Here is a 16812-nt window from a genome sequence, read left to right as displayed (position 1 = left end):
CCACCTTTTCTGTTAACACTGGTATTTTCTATTTCCTTTTTAAATACTACAACAAAACTGAAAATTATCCGGAAGACATCTTGTAAAGCCTTTTATTAAATAACAACTATATACTAATAACATTCATTCCTTTGTAGAAAAGTAGGTTTCTTGACTTAGGAACACCTAGTGTGAATTAACTTGTAGGGAATCACTAATATAACTAATATAAAATGATCCTAAACAGAGTAACAAGAAACATTTCTTTTTTAAAATTTTTATTTATCTAGGTTAATTGTTACACTTCAAATGCACAGTTAGGTAAAAGATATAGAGAAAATGCAATCAAAATTTAAATCACAGTCATTTGATAACATTCTTCCCAAATCTTAAAGTTATAATGTGAATAAGACTTCATTACCAAAGAATACACTTCCTTGCAGACTATTATTCCTGCATTTTTCAGGATGTCTTCTAGTTTACACTGTGGTAATTTACGATAATATGAAAAGATCCACTCAGTACTAGTATACTAACAGTTTGGTTTCAATCCCCACTAACTTTCCTAAACTTCAGAGGAATTAAAAGCAGAAATCAAGAAAAAAAAATGAAAAGTATGGAAACTCAGAAGTTATTCATACTGTTTACAATTAATGCACAAATACAACTGTTCTAGATAAATTAAAAAGACAAGTTTCTTATCTGTACAATGATTGAGGGCATAAATGCCATTTTTGGAGAAGATTTTGAGAATTATTCTTTAAGAACAATTTTCATAGAACAAACTTAGTAATAAACTAATAAATTTTCTGCTTAGTAAATTTGCTGAAATTGTTCTGATACTGTATTTGCTGACAAGTGGCATTCCACAAAATCTTTTTCATTGTGCCCTCACTGTACCATTTAAATAATACAAACAGAAGAGAGGATAGCAATACAAGCTAAACAAAATAAAATAGGTAATTATTTTAAAAAATCAAGTAAAATAATTTGCCTATAATTTGTTATTCTAAACAAATGATGTAGCATGAAGCCCATTACCATCGCTCCTATAAATTTCATATAACTGTACTATTAGGCAAATTCAGCTACGTATTAAAAATGAAAATTATCAGTAATATCAACTTGGGTACTTTGCTCAACAAAAGAAATCACTATAACCTTATTAACAGCAGATTTAAGACATTTTAAATGATTTCATTTCTAGTATTGATTTGCATACAAATTTTAATAAATCTTATGTAAACTGAGCTATACCTAGCTATACCTAGTAAGGAATGACAAAGAAAATGAAGCAAAATAAACTAGCTCTTGCATATTCTTTTACTCAGTCTACTATTAAACAAACGAGAGGTCCCAAACCTTTACTTGGTAATTTAAAAAATAACTTTTTCTCTTTAATTTAATCACCCTAATTAGTATGTGGGCAACCTTTTTTCCTGCACACATTCAGGAAGCAATGAGTGGATATATTAATTACCTGAATCCATTAAAATCCCTGTAGACTATTGCATAGTTACCTATCTCCAGCAACCTGTCAACTATAGCACTAATAAAAATACAGAATTAATTGTTTCCGAATTCTGAAAGTGGGTGCACATACATGCACACCCCTTGACACTAGGTCATTCCTTTGACATGGTAACAAATAATAGGCTTTTCTCTTGAAGCCCCAAAATGACAGATCCTTTGTTTTATTTCTAAATTAAAATAAAACAAAACACTTCATGCAAAATATTAAATCTTAAGATTTTAACTTTACTGCGTTGCATACTAAATTAAAATTTTAATTGAGCTCTTATTACACTCAATTTTAATAATGCACAAATGTATGCATCAATATAATTGAAAACAATTATTATCTAATAAGAGGCTCAAATAACCAGATAATTCTAATCTGCTGGTTAAATTCTCTTAAAATGATTAGGAATCTAATGTCCTAAAACACTGAACTAGTACAAACCAGGCAGAAAACAGTCTATAGACAGATTATCAGAAAACACATTTACCGTTAGTGCCCCTTTTAAATACCAGCAACTAAATTCCACATATACACATCAGGGAGATGACACAATCCAGATAGGGGACTATACTCTTATGAAAGGCATTTCAATCAATTCTAGATTAATGTTACAGATTGAAAGAAGTTTCTGTCCAGCATTAGTCCTTTATATACTACAAAAAGTTCAAACTGGCCATACTCCTTAGCCTTCTTAAAATTCTAGGGAAATTAAGAGACGATCACTAGGCACTTCCAAAACAGTACCTACATAAAAGTGCCTACATAAGCCAAAAGTGATTCCCATTTCTTAGCATTAGTATGTATAAGTACTATAATTTTAGGAACACAGATTTTGCCTCAGTGAGAGTTCACTAGTCCACAACAGCAGTCATGTTAAGAAAAAAATAGTATTAAAACTACTCCAAATACTTGATACTTCTTTAAATGTCCATAATACAAAAACAAGTTTTTCTGAAAGAGGAATTTTTAAATTGTGCAATCTGGAAAATGTGTACTCATTTTAAAGCACAACTCATATTAAAAAAACCTTGTTTTTCAAAACAACACTCCTTAAGACAGCAACACATTTTCAAGGCACTGTGAGAAACTAAAAATCAGGATAAAATTTGTATATATGTGTCTCCTAAAAAATTATTCTTAAGGTTAAACTCTCCAAACCACAAAACGTCAAATTTTACTTTCGAATAAATTTTAGTATCTTGGTATATATTCTGTGAATTAAATCAATATATTCTAGTGTTCCTTTTCTATCAAAACCTCTTTCCACATCTTTATCCAAAATTATGTAGAAGAGGCTTCCCAAAATTATTAGTGCTTAACTCCTTCTCAAATATTCAAAATGTTACCTTGAATATCAGTTATTAAAACCTGTGTTTGGTAATTCCATCCAAGTGACATTTTTCTCTTAAAGGTAAAAGAAATCTGTAGACCTCCTATTCAATTACCTAATAACAAGAATTAGAATACATCTAGTCAATACTACTTGTCTATAATTTGTCTATATGTTAATCTTGAAAGACTAATTTATGTTTTCTATTTTAAAAATAAAAAGCATTTCACTACAATGCTTAATATATGAAATATTAAATCATGAGACAAAAAATAAACCTGTTACACTGCTTGAGGCAGTCTACACATGCAGAAAAAAGTAGTCATGTAACATGCTGAAATTAAATTATTTTCTTATATATAAAAGTCCATGTCTAGTAAAATCTGTGAAGACAGAACAAAGTTCCCTGAAAACATCTCAAATTCAAGTAAAAATTATAGATTAGTTAAAAACCTGTCAGTCACCCAAAACCAATATGCTCTTCCCAACTGACATAAAACTTAATTAAAAAAAAAAATTAGCTGAAGTAATTTACAAGGGCATTTCAGAGAAAAATCCATTAGTTATAACAGACTATATATTTTATGGTGAAAAGTTATACTAACATTATGTAAAAGATTAGCATATGTTAAGAAATTTATTCCAAGTTGGTGTTCAAACCTTACTCTTACTTGTCAAATATTAAGTTCAGGAAATCTGGTAGTCTTTATACAATAAAGAAACTTCTGATCTTTTTCATCAATTCATAACATACATTCTTAAGTGAGAACTGAGTATATTAACAAGCCTTTCCCAAAGTTAACTCCCAATTCTCATACATCAAGTTCTAAAAAGAAAAAAAACAAATATAGTTATTTTTCAGTTCAAAACTAGAAAAGCAAAATATGTTGGCTCAGTTGATTACAGTTACTGTACATGATGTAAATATCTGAGTATAGAACTAAACAGAAAGAGTGGTGACTCTAAGTTTTTCTAAGTTACTGGTAAATTACTAAAATAAAATAAAGGTCTTTATTGTTTATACAGTTGACCCTTGAGCAACATAAGGGCTGGGGCTCCCCCCGACCCACCCTGCACAGGCAAAAACCCACACAGTTTGACGTTCTGTGGTTCCGCATCCACAGATTCAACTAAGCTCAGATCATTTAACACTATAGTACATACTTAGCAAAGAAAAAAATCTGCTTATAAGTAGACCCATGCAGTTCAAACCCCCGTTGTTCTAGAGTCAACAATACATGAAACTCCAAATAAACTACCTACCTTACTTCTTACAAAGAATTAGATCTTTTCCAAAGTTGCAACCTCATTAGATATTAAAATTAACTTTTTTCATATTGAGAAGTTATTAAGTAATAAATTTGAAGGGGAAAGACTACTAAAATTTTATTGTAAGTAAATCCAGTAAAAAGCACAATTTACACAAAGTTAGCCAAGTTATATATTGCTATTAAAATTCATCTTAATTTAGTTGTTTCTCAAATTATTTCTACCAACCCAGAAAAGATAAAATACCTGTATTTTCCAATCCTAGGCCACACATACTAGCATCTATCATGTTGCAAAACTTTCAATGCTGTGCTATTTTTCCCCCTTTGGTATGCTCCACGGGCCCTTTAATATGCCAAAGGGCCATTTATTTTCAGTCCAAGGATTGAAAACAAAATTAAACTGGTAGTACAATAGCTAATACACTCAGTCCCTAGTAATTTAAAAACCCATTCAATACATACCCTTAATAGCGTGGGCGATTCATCTGTATCTTCTAGAGGTACCCTTTACATGAGCGTACCAGAATATTTCAGTGGATGATGTCTGCCAGGTTATTGGCTTAGGCACTGAGCTTTAAGTTAAAGCTCAAGAGAAAAATTCATCTATGTAGCAATGAAAAATACTATTTTTCTCATGCATGAGATCAAACTCTGGTCTAATCTGCTTTCCCTACAGTATCTTGCATAGTGTGTACACAGTATATATTTGCTCAAAAAGTAATTCATTCTTTCTGTATACAAATGCTATTTAGTATTAGAATTCATTAAAGACAAGCAACAACAAATTAGTTCATTAAATATCACATGTAAGAATGCTACAAAAATGTTCATGCAATACATTCACTCAAGACCTCCAGAGTGGGATTAATTACGTGGTTCTTCCCACTGGTTTTAGAAGGGAGGCACCAGTGTTTGTAGAGAATAAATGCTAAGAGACTCCCATGGAATTAACTACTTACCTATCTGGATTCACTAAGATTCCCTATTTTATGTTTTACTTATATTTTTGGCATGAAAAAAGCATAAAGATAAGGACCACTCCTATTATCATACATAGCTCCATATTCCAAACAGAGGTAACAAAACTCAAGCTAAAATTTATCAAGTTCTGCTGTTTTAAATACCTAATTTTTTTTTATAAAGAGACTTTTTTTTAAACATCAAAAGAAACTTACAAGGGGCAAAAAGCATATTCTTTCTTACACAATCCAAAAAGCGAGAGTTAACACAACTTTGTGATAAGTTCAAAGGCTGTTCTGTAACATTCCCAACTTCAGCAAAATTAAGTGGAAGACTGTAATAAATCTTTTGAGAATTCTAATGCACTGTCAACATGCTGACAAGTCATGTAAGAACCAAAGGGCTGCTGTGGCACTTCTTGGGAATCAGGCATCTGCATGTGAGCACCTGATTGGGTGACAGGGGAAATTCTTTGGCCAACTAGGTGCAATTTAAGTTCCCTGGGTTCCAGTGGCTGCTTGTTCTCTTCGCCAATGTCAAGGCGAATTAGCTTTTCCATCCACAGACGGAACTTCTCCTCTGTCTGCCTCTGCATCATGGCCTCTTCTAGGACACTGCCTATGCAGTTCCTATCACACACAGCACCCCTGTCAGTAATCCTGGAATTTCCCTGGGCGTTCCTTCAGATCCCCCAGCACAACGGAAGTCAACTTTAAAGACACTGAGGTCATTTTTGATGAAACATTATTAATTCAGAAAATTGTATTTTTATTAAGACATGCTTACTCAGGAAAATAGTATAAGCATTATTAAGAACAGTCATATAAGATACACCATTGATAAGGACCACTTAAATTCACTAACCAAACAAAAGTAAGAAATTCTGAGAAAAATAACATGACACTACCATTTTTCATAGCTTCACTATATCTGCCTGGGATTATGTAATCTGTTACTGTACAACTAACTATTAAGCGCTTTTCAACCTTTGCTGAACATAACCTGGAATGGTTTAAAAATCTAGGTAGGCTCTCAGGCATTGGAGGTTTGTTTTGGTTTAAGCTCTCCAGGTGATTTTAATGTACAGCCTTGACTGAAAACCACAGTTGTCTCGAGTATTTTCAGTTTGACTTAAAAATTCTAAAAGTTGTTTTGACAGTTGACTCATATGAAATCAGTATACGGTAATCCTCAGCTAATTGATTTTTATCAAACGCTCTTGTTGTAAGTTAAAAAAAAATTCCTTGTGGAAAATTGCACAAGATATGCACAATCCGTGTAAAACTCTGGGTCATTTTTTTATAAACCCTGGTCTGTGCAAAGGTACTAAAAGCTATGCCTCAAAAAAAAGTTTTGTGGTTAAGTTTTGGATATGCTACAAACTATGTCCTTCCCCTCTGGGGAACACATGAATGGCTCTGAGTTGTCCTGCAGTAAAGAAACCTGTTTCCACATGACCCAGCACTTTCCAAATGTGTTAACAGTGTAAGCTATTAATATCAAGTCCAACAGTGGTTTCATAGGATTCCAGTTTAGGACACGCTCCTCCATATTCACTGTTTTATCCTTGAACTAGGCCAGATCAGCCTTGGTTTGGGTCCCATATACTTTGGGTTTCTAGTAAAATTATACTGAATTCTTAATTTCTTCGAGGAGCTATTAAAAACGTTACCTCCTCAGAGCACCTTTGGCTACACCATCTAAAACAGCTTTTCTGCCCCATTCCTAGTCAATCTTTACCTAATCTCTTATATTCTGCTTTATTATTATTCATAGTATATATTCCTACCTGAGAGCATATGATGAATTCATTTATTATCTGTCTCCTCCAAAAAGATTAAGTTCCATGAAGGCAAGGATTTTTCATTCACTGTTGCATTTCCTATGCTACGTAGTAGGTGCTCAAATACTTGCTGAATGAATGACTGACTGATGAAATCAATCAATCTTGGTTTTATGCCAACTACCTACACAAGAAGTCTTACAAAGAACTGCCCTACGAAATGCTCTATCATATGGTTTACTTTATCTCACAGTGGCTTTTTATGACTATGCAAAAAAATTTTTTCCAGGTCTCAGTACCAAGAAAAGCGATATTTCTCCTAGACAATGAGAACTGTTTATGTCATGCCATCTCTTTTCAATGCCTAAAAGGCTATGGAACAATTTTTTAGCCCAACTCTACCTAGCAAACAAAAATCTCACGAAGTTTATGGTTACCAACATTCCCTCTGTTTTATTCCTCTTTCCTTGACTACTCCATTCAATCCCCTTACTTCACATTTAATAAGTAAACTTCCTCAAGAAGGACATACCTTTCCCCAAAGTATAATGTATTTAGCTTATGGGAAGACTAAATGAAATGTAAAGAATATTAAAACTTTCTTTAAAAAGTTTATCCCGATTATAAGTGGTGGATAAACTTAAGTGACTAGGACAGAAGATCAGATGGCTACTTTGATGTTTCAGATTATTAGGTTTATTTGTTTTTAGAGGAAGTACTGGGCATTGAACCCAGGACCTCCTGCATTGCTAAGCACACGCTCCACCATTTGAGCCATACCCTCCCCTAAGCAAGACATTTCGAAGTCTTAAAAAGAGAACCCAATTATACAATTGTCAAAACCAAAAAAAAGCGTACAACACCAAAAGTGAACCCTAATGTAAACATGGACTCTGAGCGATGATGATGTGCCAATCTAGGTTCACTGATTTTAACAAATGTACCATTTGGGAGGGAGGCGGGGGGTGGATAGTGGAAGAGGCTGGTTATATGTTGGGAAAGGAGTAAATGGGAAATCTCTCTGTACCATCTGCTCAATTTTACTGTGAACCTAAAACTGTTCTAAAAAAATATATTAAAAAAAAAACAGGGAGCATATTCTCACCTTAAACAAACATATGTCCTTTTATTAACACTAAGATATAACCTACTTTGAGAAAGACATATCAAAAGCAAAACTTATGCTTTTGCATATACAAAGTTTTTATAGACACTCACTTTTGGAAATGTTAGGGAAAGCAGGCTGAAAATCATACCTTGGTGCATTAACACTAGAGACTGCCAAAGGATCTCCCACCAGTTAAGATTGCAAAGCTCCTAAATTTATAGTAACATTATCCAGACACTGTAGCATAGAGAAAACCACTTTTAAACAATGCATGCTTTTAAAATAATCACTTAAATGAAGTAAATTTTTTAAAGTTATGTTTATTAATTAATAAAGAACTGTGCTATGGTTTTTATAACTAATTTTTTAAAAACTGGACTCCACTGTTCAGAACTTGATACCCATTTGCCAGTAACAGAACTTAACTGAAGCAGACCACCAGTTTCACAATGATTTTTAGCTATGGGAGACTTAACATATCACTGCTTCACAGAGTAGGTCTCAGCCTGGCTGCTCACTGTCATCACGGGGGAGCTTTAAAAATGCTGATGCCTTTATGCTACGTGAAGTAAGTCAGAGAAAGACAAATCACTCATGATCTCACTTATATATGGAATCTAAAAAAAACTGAAACTCATAGAAACATAAGAGTAGTTTGGTAGGGGTGGGTGGGGGGTGTGGCAAGGATGAGCAAAGGTGATCAGTGGGGACAAATCTCTCCAGTTATGAGTGAGTTCTGGTGATGTAATACAGTATGGCAACAACAGTTAACAATACTGTACTGCATACTCGAAAGCTGCTGAGAATGGATCTTAAAACTTCTCAACATACAAATTGTAACCATGTGGAAGTGACAGATGTGTTAACTAACCCTACTGTGCTAATCATTTCATAACATATACACTTATTAAATGAACATGCTGTACACCTTCAAGAATGGGGTCTGGGCCTCATAAGTTTTAAATGCTCCCCAAGTGATTCCACCACGTAGCCAGACTGAAAACTACATAGGTATTATCTGCTTTGTTTGCCATTTACTAAGCTGCAAACAGTTTTCACTGTTTTCAGGCAGCTTTCACCTGATTACTCCATCTCAGTGCATTGTTATCAATGTATTTAGTGAATCTCCTAAGTAGCTACCAAAATACAATCAGATTACAGAGACTTAAATTGGAGACGTGAGGCTTTCAGCCACTTTATATTCAACAGAGGAAAAAAAAGGTCATGGGGTTCCTGATGTGGGTTTGGGGTCTTATCTTCTACCATGAGTCCCCACTGCTTAAATTAATATTAAAAATTTTCCAAGTAATTCAATCCCGAAAAGGTTAACAACCGTCACAAATCAGTAAGAAAAACAAATGTAGTGAGAGGAAAAAGTGCAAAGAATATGAACAGACAGTTTCCTGAAGAATACAAATGGTCAAATATGATTTTTCAACTTCACTAGTGATCAGAGAAATGTAAGTTAACACTTAGATACAATTCTTCCATCATCAGCAATATTTTAACAAACACTCAATAGAAAGAATAAAATGAGATGAATACTCAAGCTCCTGGGTGGTATAAATTTAATAAAGCCTTCAAAAGTAGTTTGGCAGCAAGTGTCAAGAACCTTGTTCACACTCTTTCCAATAAAAGTAAAAACTAACAACAGCCCAAAGGACCAACATTAGGGAAGTTATTTTATAGTTAGCTAAATTATTCAAAAGCCATATATGATTTTAAGGGAGAATACTGTGTTTTGGTTAAATGCTCAAAATGCAATGTTAGAGGGAAAGAAAGAAGTCTACACAGTATAATAAATTTCGTTATGTATTATGGAAGGCAACATACTTAAATGGTAACAAAAGCAGAATTGTGGGTGATTCTAATCTTCTACTCCACATTTTTCTATTTCCAAAATTTTCTACAAAGGATTTACTACTTAAAATTTTTTTTTCATTTCCAAGTAAGAGGTAGCTGATTAAGCATAAGCCTCTACCTTAGAAAAACAATGAGGTAAAATAAAGCTTATCCTGATGAACTTCACTGCATAAATGTGCATGATGAGTGCTGAGTGCTGAGATCCTGGTTTCAGCTGGGGCTGAGCGGCTCTGGCCTGACCACATGGACTGAGAAGGCAGACGTCCTTACACAGCTGCCCTCAAAAGCTTCCCCAACATTCTCCAAAACAGACCAATTACATTTTCTAAATGCAAACCAGCAAGACAACTGACTCTTACCTACCAAGATTTGTGACTATTTTGGAACCTAAGTCTGAGTGGGCATTTACATGGTGGACTATTAAACCACACAAAAGCAGGCCATCACAGCCAAGACAAGATGAAGCTATCCAAAGTTTATTCTATGCTAACTATTTATGAAAAACAAGTTACTGGAAAAACTTCTCACTGCCCATGTACACTGATGCATGTAAGTAGGTCTGTTCAGAGAATTAATTTTTTGAATTGAATGAAGTCTGATGTCCATTACTCATATTCTCTAAAAATCAAAACTATCTGCATATCTAGTCTCAACTTAAATTTTCCAGAGACACAGAGCCCCCAACCCCAAGGAAATAAGGCTCTATTAATAAAGCCGCAAAGAGTGATTAATGTACAAAAAGATTATCTATGAAGATAAATGAGACATTTGATAAAAGCCTTGAATACTCAAGACAACTACACAGTACTTTCACATTGATATCTACTGCAAAATACTCTATTTTTGCTCATCTCTAAGTCACCCAAATGAAAGAACTGCCAGAATTACATGATACACCTCTAGATACTTAAAACAGCAATATATTTTCAAAAATTTCAAGGAGAGAATAATCTAGTGTGGATACTAAGCTGCCTGTCAGTTAAGCGTTAACTAAAAAACCAGTAACAACCCTTCAAAAAACAAAACAAAAAAAACTTCATAAACATCTATTGTCCAGATATCCAACTCAATTACTGAGAAGCATTATGCACTGTAAGTCTGCAGCATTAATTATTCTCACTCTTTAAAAGAAAATGCATTAACTGTTAAATTGTTTGGCATAAGAGAACATTTAGCATAATTCCTTCAATGTTTAAGCTGTCGCCAAACAAAAGCTTATAAATAAAGCATTTCTGAATTACTAAATTAGTTGCTGCACCTTGAGTAAAGTGTATAACAAGAATCGCTGCAAAAAGTTGGTTTCCACTTTGCAAAAAGTTGTATTCAAATTTCAAATTCCAAGAGGTTCTCTGTTAGGCACATCCAGTTTAAGTTCACTTAAATGTCCAACGTTGTTACACTCATGTTCCAAGTCAACTCATAATTTATCCTCTCTTTACAACTTACACAATATCTCAAAAACTGCCTGGCTGTAAGATGGAGTATATCCCCCTGCCCCCAAGTCATAATGTGACCAAACTGAGGTATCCATAATTATGACACTACAAACGCACAATGTCAAAACTTTTCATGGTAACAATATGGACAGTTGAAATGAATCTCCTAATATTTAAACATAGGCTGTTCCATCTTTGCCACATTGCGTAATTCCAGGAGAGACCATTCATGCCTGCTTACGTGAACAGCACCTCCTAAAACTGTGCCATGCACAGCCCAGGCAGTCAGTATGGTGGCCCTGCACCTTGCCTACCATTTGATTCTTCACAATTACCTTAGAAAACTCTAAATGTTTTCTAAAGCCATAATCTTACTAAATGAAGAAACTAAAGATTAAGATAATTTACTTTGGTGTTTTGGTTACTATACAATTTAGAATAGACAAGAAACAAACCATGGGCGTTTCAGAAGTTTTAGACACTCGTCAAGGTAGACAATTAGCAAACAGCTTTTGGAAAATACAAACAAGGCACACCTAACCTATGTAAGCCAAGCAGGGAGAAAGCCTATGAAGACATTTCTCACGCCATCTCTGCAATGGGGTCTATCTTCAAAGAGAATTTTGTTCACCCACCTTCTCCCTTTCATAAGAAGGCAAAGTTTTGCGCAATTACACAAAAATCTGATTAGCAAGTGGAATTAAGCACTGTATCAAGAAATCTATCATGATCTTGATTAATAGATTAGAACAGGACATAAGAATGCATAAATAATTTTACAAGTATTAATAAAGCTTTCTTAAAAATACTAAATGTAAAACTGAGATATACCTAGAATCTGCCTTAGAACAACCCTAAAATCTGCTTCTTTCATGCAGTCAACTGACGAGCATCAATTAAATCACCTGTCTGGTAATTTTAACACAAGAAACTACCAAAGGAATTCAACAGATATTAAAACAGTAAGCATTTTTAACTGTTAAAAACTCATATTTAATAAGCTATGTGGATGAGACTTACAAGTTGAACATCTATAAAATCATTCTTGTTACTGAGTTTCTGTAAGTTTGGTTAGCTATAGGTTTAATTAGCCAAAATGACTTTTTGCAAAATATTCTTTGTATATCAGCAATATGTTGTCTTTGTGTGTAGAAACAGAAACCTTTCAGAAAACTGGAGGAAAAAATAGGAAAAAAACACATAAAATTTTGAAAACCCAAACTTCCCCTCTTTAACGTAGCAACAAACAATGCTGTCAGGATCTGTTAAATGCCGTGTAGTTTACAGACTGTTCTTAAGCGTAAGAGTCTCCTCAGTGAGAATTCACCCAGTTAAGATTCATTCCTGTCAGTCTCAATAAGAATTCACCCATTCAGACCTCACCTTTTTTCCACTATGAAATTTCAAGACTGCCTTCACAGGACTCAGTACCAGATATGATAATAAGAAGAAAGCAGGTATGTCAGACATATAATAATCACAGACCCTGATGCCAATAAAAGCAGGAACAAGCACATTTCTATCGAACTTTTTAAACTTGGGAGAAGTTAAGGGGGAAATTTTCCAAAAGACATTCCTTTCAATGAGAGTGACAACTAAGAATAGAAAAATGTGCCACAAGGTTAACTAGCTAATCATGCACTGAACTGGGGGAAACATGGAAAACTACTGTTTTTAGGAGGAAGAGTTATTAGAAACCTTTAACGAGAAATAGAACATGTTATTTCAGACACCATTAGCTCGAGTGCAGTGGCTACATAATAAAGCAAGGTGCCTATTCCTGAGGAAAATGTATTTAGTAATAATGCTGAATAGTGAGCATTAAATCTAAGCAGTACTAAAAAGGCAATGATGGGAGTTTGGGTAATGTGTTACAGAGAAAGAGACTTGTGAGAAATTCCATTACTTAAAAATAATCCTGTCCCTGTCATTAACCATTTTATTTATTTGTTTGTTTGTTTGCTGTGTGCTAAAGTGCACTGGAAACCTCAGAACAGGTTTGTTTGTTTTTTTTAACTGGTCGTGTCTTGTTAATACACTGCAGTCTTCAAATTTACACAGAGCTGCAGGTCTCCTGGATTTTTTTCAAGTGTCACTCATCTAACTGGGCCTGACAGCTGAGAAATGCCATCAGGTGCTCTACAGTCAGTTTAAAAAACATCCTCTACCTGGTATCTCTGCAGTGATTGTCTTGCTGCTCCCTGAAACCTCTTCATCATCATCTGACGAGCTCGTGCTTGAGTCACAAGTCAGGTCACTATCACTGGTACTACTGTCCTGCAACAGGTTATATTTCTTCCTCGCAGCAGCCTCCCGTTTCTGCCTCAGTAGCCTGATTCTTTCCTTGTGCTTTTGGCTCCGATGACCTTTGACCTTAGCGACTCGGCCATTCTGTTTATCACTGGATTGCCGGTTTTTCTTGGCAGCCATGGTGGATGTTTCACTTTCTGATCGGGACCTGCGAGACTTGCGCCCAACTGTGGCACCAGACACTCCAGAAGGGTCTCCTTCTACCGCCGTTTCTGCCTGAGAGGGTTCATTCTCCTCTGCAGAAGACAGTGTATCTGAATCGGCCAGGTGACCACTAGAGGAAGGGGAAAGCATGCAGTGATTAGAGGAGTCACTCTCATAAACTCGGCCGGCTGTCGGCTTGTCGCTCTCTGTGGATGCCAACTGAGACTCCGAGGAGTCCCGTCTCAGCTCCATCAACAAGCAGGGCATTGAAGACAGAACTGCAGAATCCACCACACCGTCCTTCTGAGCTTGAGATTCCAGTTCTACAGACCCGTCTTCCTCCTTAGCTGTCTCTGGTTCAGATGTTTTTGGTGGGACTTCAGACTCAATGAGTTCTTCAACTTTTCCCACTGCCTCCTCCATCTTCATTTCAGACTTTCGAGTTAAATCATGGAGCAGAGTCTAGGAAACTATGTGAAAGATGCAACAGGAAAGCAACCTGTACAAAAACACACAAAATCAACAAACAGAAATGGCACATTATTTAATCAATATAACATGCCTACCTTTCTAAGTGGGTAGCAAAAGTTACTATCATACAGGCCTTTAAAATACATGTATCTATTATCTGCTTGAACAGAAGTCAAAAATTCAAAGAACTTAGTATGATTAAAATACTGGCATACATAGCTACTAAAAATGGCACAGTATTAACCAGTTACTGAACTTGCAAGGTCAGCAAACAACCAAACAAGGATTTTCAACTTCTAAACTTTATTTAAAGTGTTCAAGAAAGGGATCCTCAAAACTCTGATATAATTAATATGTATGTTTTAACATTAATATAAATGAAAAAGGATGCCTCAAAAAAATTTGCCTAGAACAATTTAACTGGAAGGATTACTTTTACATTGAAATTCTCAAAGAAAGGAGGTGGGAGGGCGGGAGGAGTTACAGTGAAGCGACATCAAATGTACACTTATGTTAAAGGAAAAAAAAATCAATTACGTGCATTTGGAAAGTAAGCAACAAAAAGTTAATTGTACGCATCAACCTGTTTGCCATTCCTCTCAATAGAGGTTGCTCTAGAGGGACATTAAGACAAAAACCTTAATCTGCTGTTTTCTCAAGTCCTTCCTAGTTCCCATGAACTTCTCATCATGCTGAATATGAGTCTAGTGTTTCAACATGTTTTACTTTATAAACAATAGCCAGTAAATGCAGATCAACTACTTTGTGAACCCAGAAAACCTCGTACACTCCATCCTATGAATGACTTAGTTTGAAAGAAAACATCCTGCGCAAATTCTCTAACCTCTTAGGCTGACTTTAGAACCTGACATCCTTCCCCCACTGTGTGTGCTACAGCTCCACTTAATCCTAGAGAAACAGGACATAATCTTTAACCACAAGAGTTGTGACTTATACACTGCAAATTTCATTAACTGGTGGTTTTTAAGAGGATGCTAAGAATGTGCAAGGCAAGTAAATATCTCATCCCAAACAACTGATGTTAAAGAAGGCAATTATCATACTGTCCCACAGATCACAGGCAGACAGAAACATTAAGCTAGACAGTATGCTCGTCAGGTACAACAAGACATGCCTGTCACTTCATTCCACCGAGTTACTTGATTCAATACATGGTAGACAGCAACTAGAAGATACCTGAAAAAAGCCTTTTATTGACCTAATATGATCAGGCTACTTCTTGATTACTACAGACATAAATGTTCTATATACCTGTTTTTTGTTTTTCAGGTCTCAGCTGATAAAACAGGCATTCTGATGAAGTTTCCTTAACACATTCATGAAAATCAGAACATTCATGACCACTAGGTACATTTATAAATTTAAAACAATCCCATTTGTACCCTATTTCATAAGCGTATTTGCATCATTACTGATTTTTGACCTAAATGAAAATAAGCATAAATGTCATTCCTAAATCATTCCAAAAGGAATGTAAAACCACTGAAAGCCAACAGAGGGAGTAAAAGTTAAACCAACAAACTGCCAGTATCACAAATGAAGCATGCTGGCAATACAAACAGGAAATAAAGTATCTGTAGATATGCAATACCTCCAGGTATGAGGAATAAAACGAGATTTGCTAACGGAATAAAAATGAGATTCTTTTGTAAAGAACAAAGTTATATATCCTGGAATAAAAATTTTTCTTAAAGCTGAAATAGCTAAGAAATATACACAAATGAAATTAATGTCAGCCATGCATGAAACACAAGCATCAAAAGTCTCTAATTTTTAAAAGCAGAAGTCATCGGACCTTTTTAAAGTACATAAAATCAGGTTAAAAAGTAAATTTGTTAAAATGATCCTTAAAACTCTTGTTTCATCAAGTAAATAAACTGTGTGGGCAGTACAAAAGAATCGAGACTTTTTCCTTGTAAGAAAACATAACAATTATCTCTGTCTTTCAATACGACACATCAAACGATTATCTTTCATTAAGTATTAAGATTTACAATGACATCTGCTGCCTCAAAAAGCAACCAGTATTGAGGTCAAAACCACTTAAATATGCCCAAGTCAAATACAAACATTGGCATCAACCATAAACAGGACACCGGTTAGCACATCATGGTGTGTCCATACAACGTGGGCATAAGGAATGAAAACGTTCTTATAATATAACAAGGAGCAATTTTCAATGTTACAGGAACAAAAAGGGTACACTGTACCATTTGTGTAAATAAAGAACAGGATCATATTCCAGTTTGTAGATGCACAGAAATCTCTGGGAGTGTACTTAAGAAAATGGTAACACCAGCTGCCTTGGCAAGCAGAGTGAATAAGGAAACAGGAGTCAAATACTTTTCACTGTACGTAATTTTGTAGCTCTTGAATTTTGTATTCCATACAAGTATTATGTATCTTAAAAAATACACTCCAATATAAAAGTCCACTGACAAGTCTTCTGAAGAAAAAGGGGGTTGTACTTTAGAGAAAAAGGGAGTGGTGCTCATGACACCAACTACCATTTAGGTCAAATTTAATCAGTGAATTCTATTAGAATTTTCCCCCACAGTGGGATTTTGTTATAATTCATAAAACATAAGAAAAAAAAGTCACAGAAAGTGAAAAT

The 16812-nt window shown here is 34.8% G+C and overlaps 1 protein-coding gene across 2 annotated transcripts in view; it reads right to left on the bottom strand.

Moving 5' to 3' along the window:
- The window catches only part of ARK2N (arkadia (RNF111) N-terminal like PKA signaling regulator 2N), a 63752-nt gene that overhangs the window by 25828 nt on the left and 21112 nt on the right, over positions 1-16812 (bottom strand). For both annotated transcript variants that reach the window (XM_072952294.1, XM_072952295.1), the window contains exon 2: positions 13421-14205. In XM_072952294.1, coding sequence (XP_072808395.1) covers positions 13421-14135 — 715 coding nt within the window. In that variant the 5' untranslated portion in view covers positions 14136-14205. The remainder of the gene's footprint in view (positions 1-13420; positions 14206-16812) is intronic.

This window comes from Vicugna pacos, chromosome 30, assembly GCF_048564905.1.
Source record: "Vicugna pacos chromosome 30, VicPac4, whole genome shotgun sequence".
In the NCBI taxonomy this organism is placed as follows: domain Eukaryota; kingdom Metazoa; phylum Chordata; class Mammalia; order Artiodactyla; family Camelidae; genus Vicugna; species Vicugna pacos.
The sequence above is the reverse complement of the archived record's forward strand: the minus strand, read 5'-3'. Positions and strand labels throughout refer to the sequence as shown.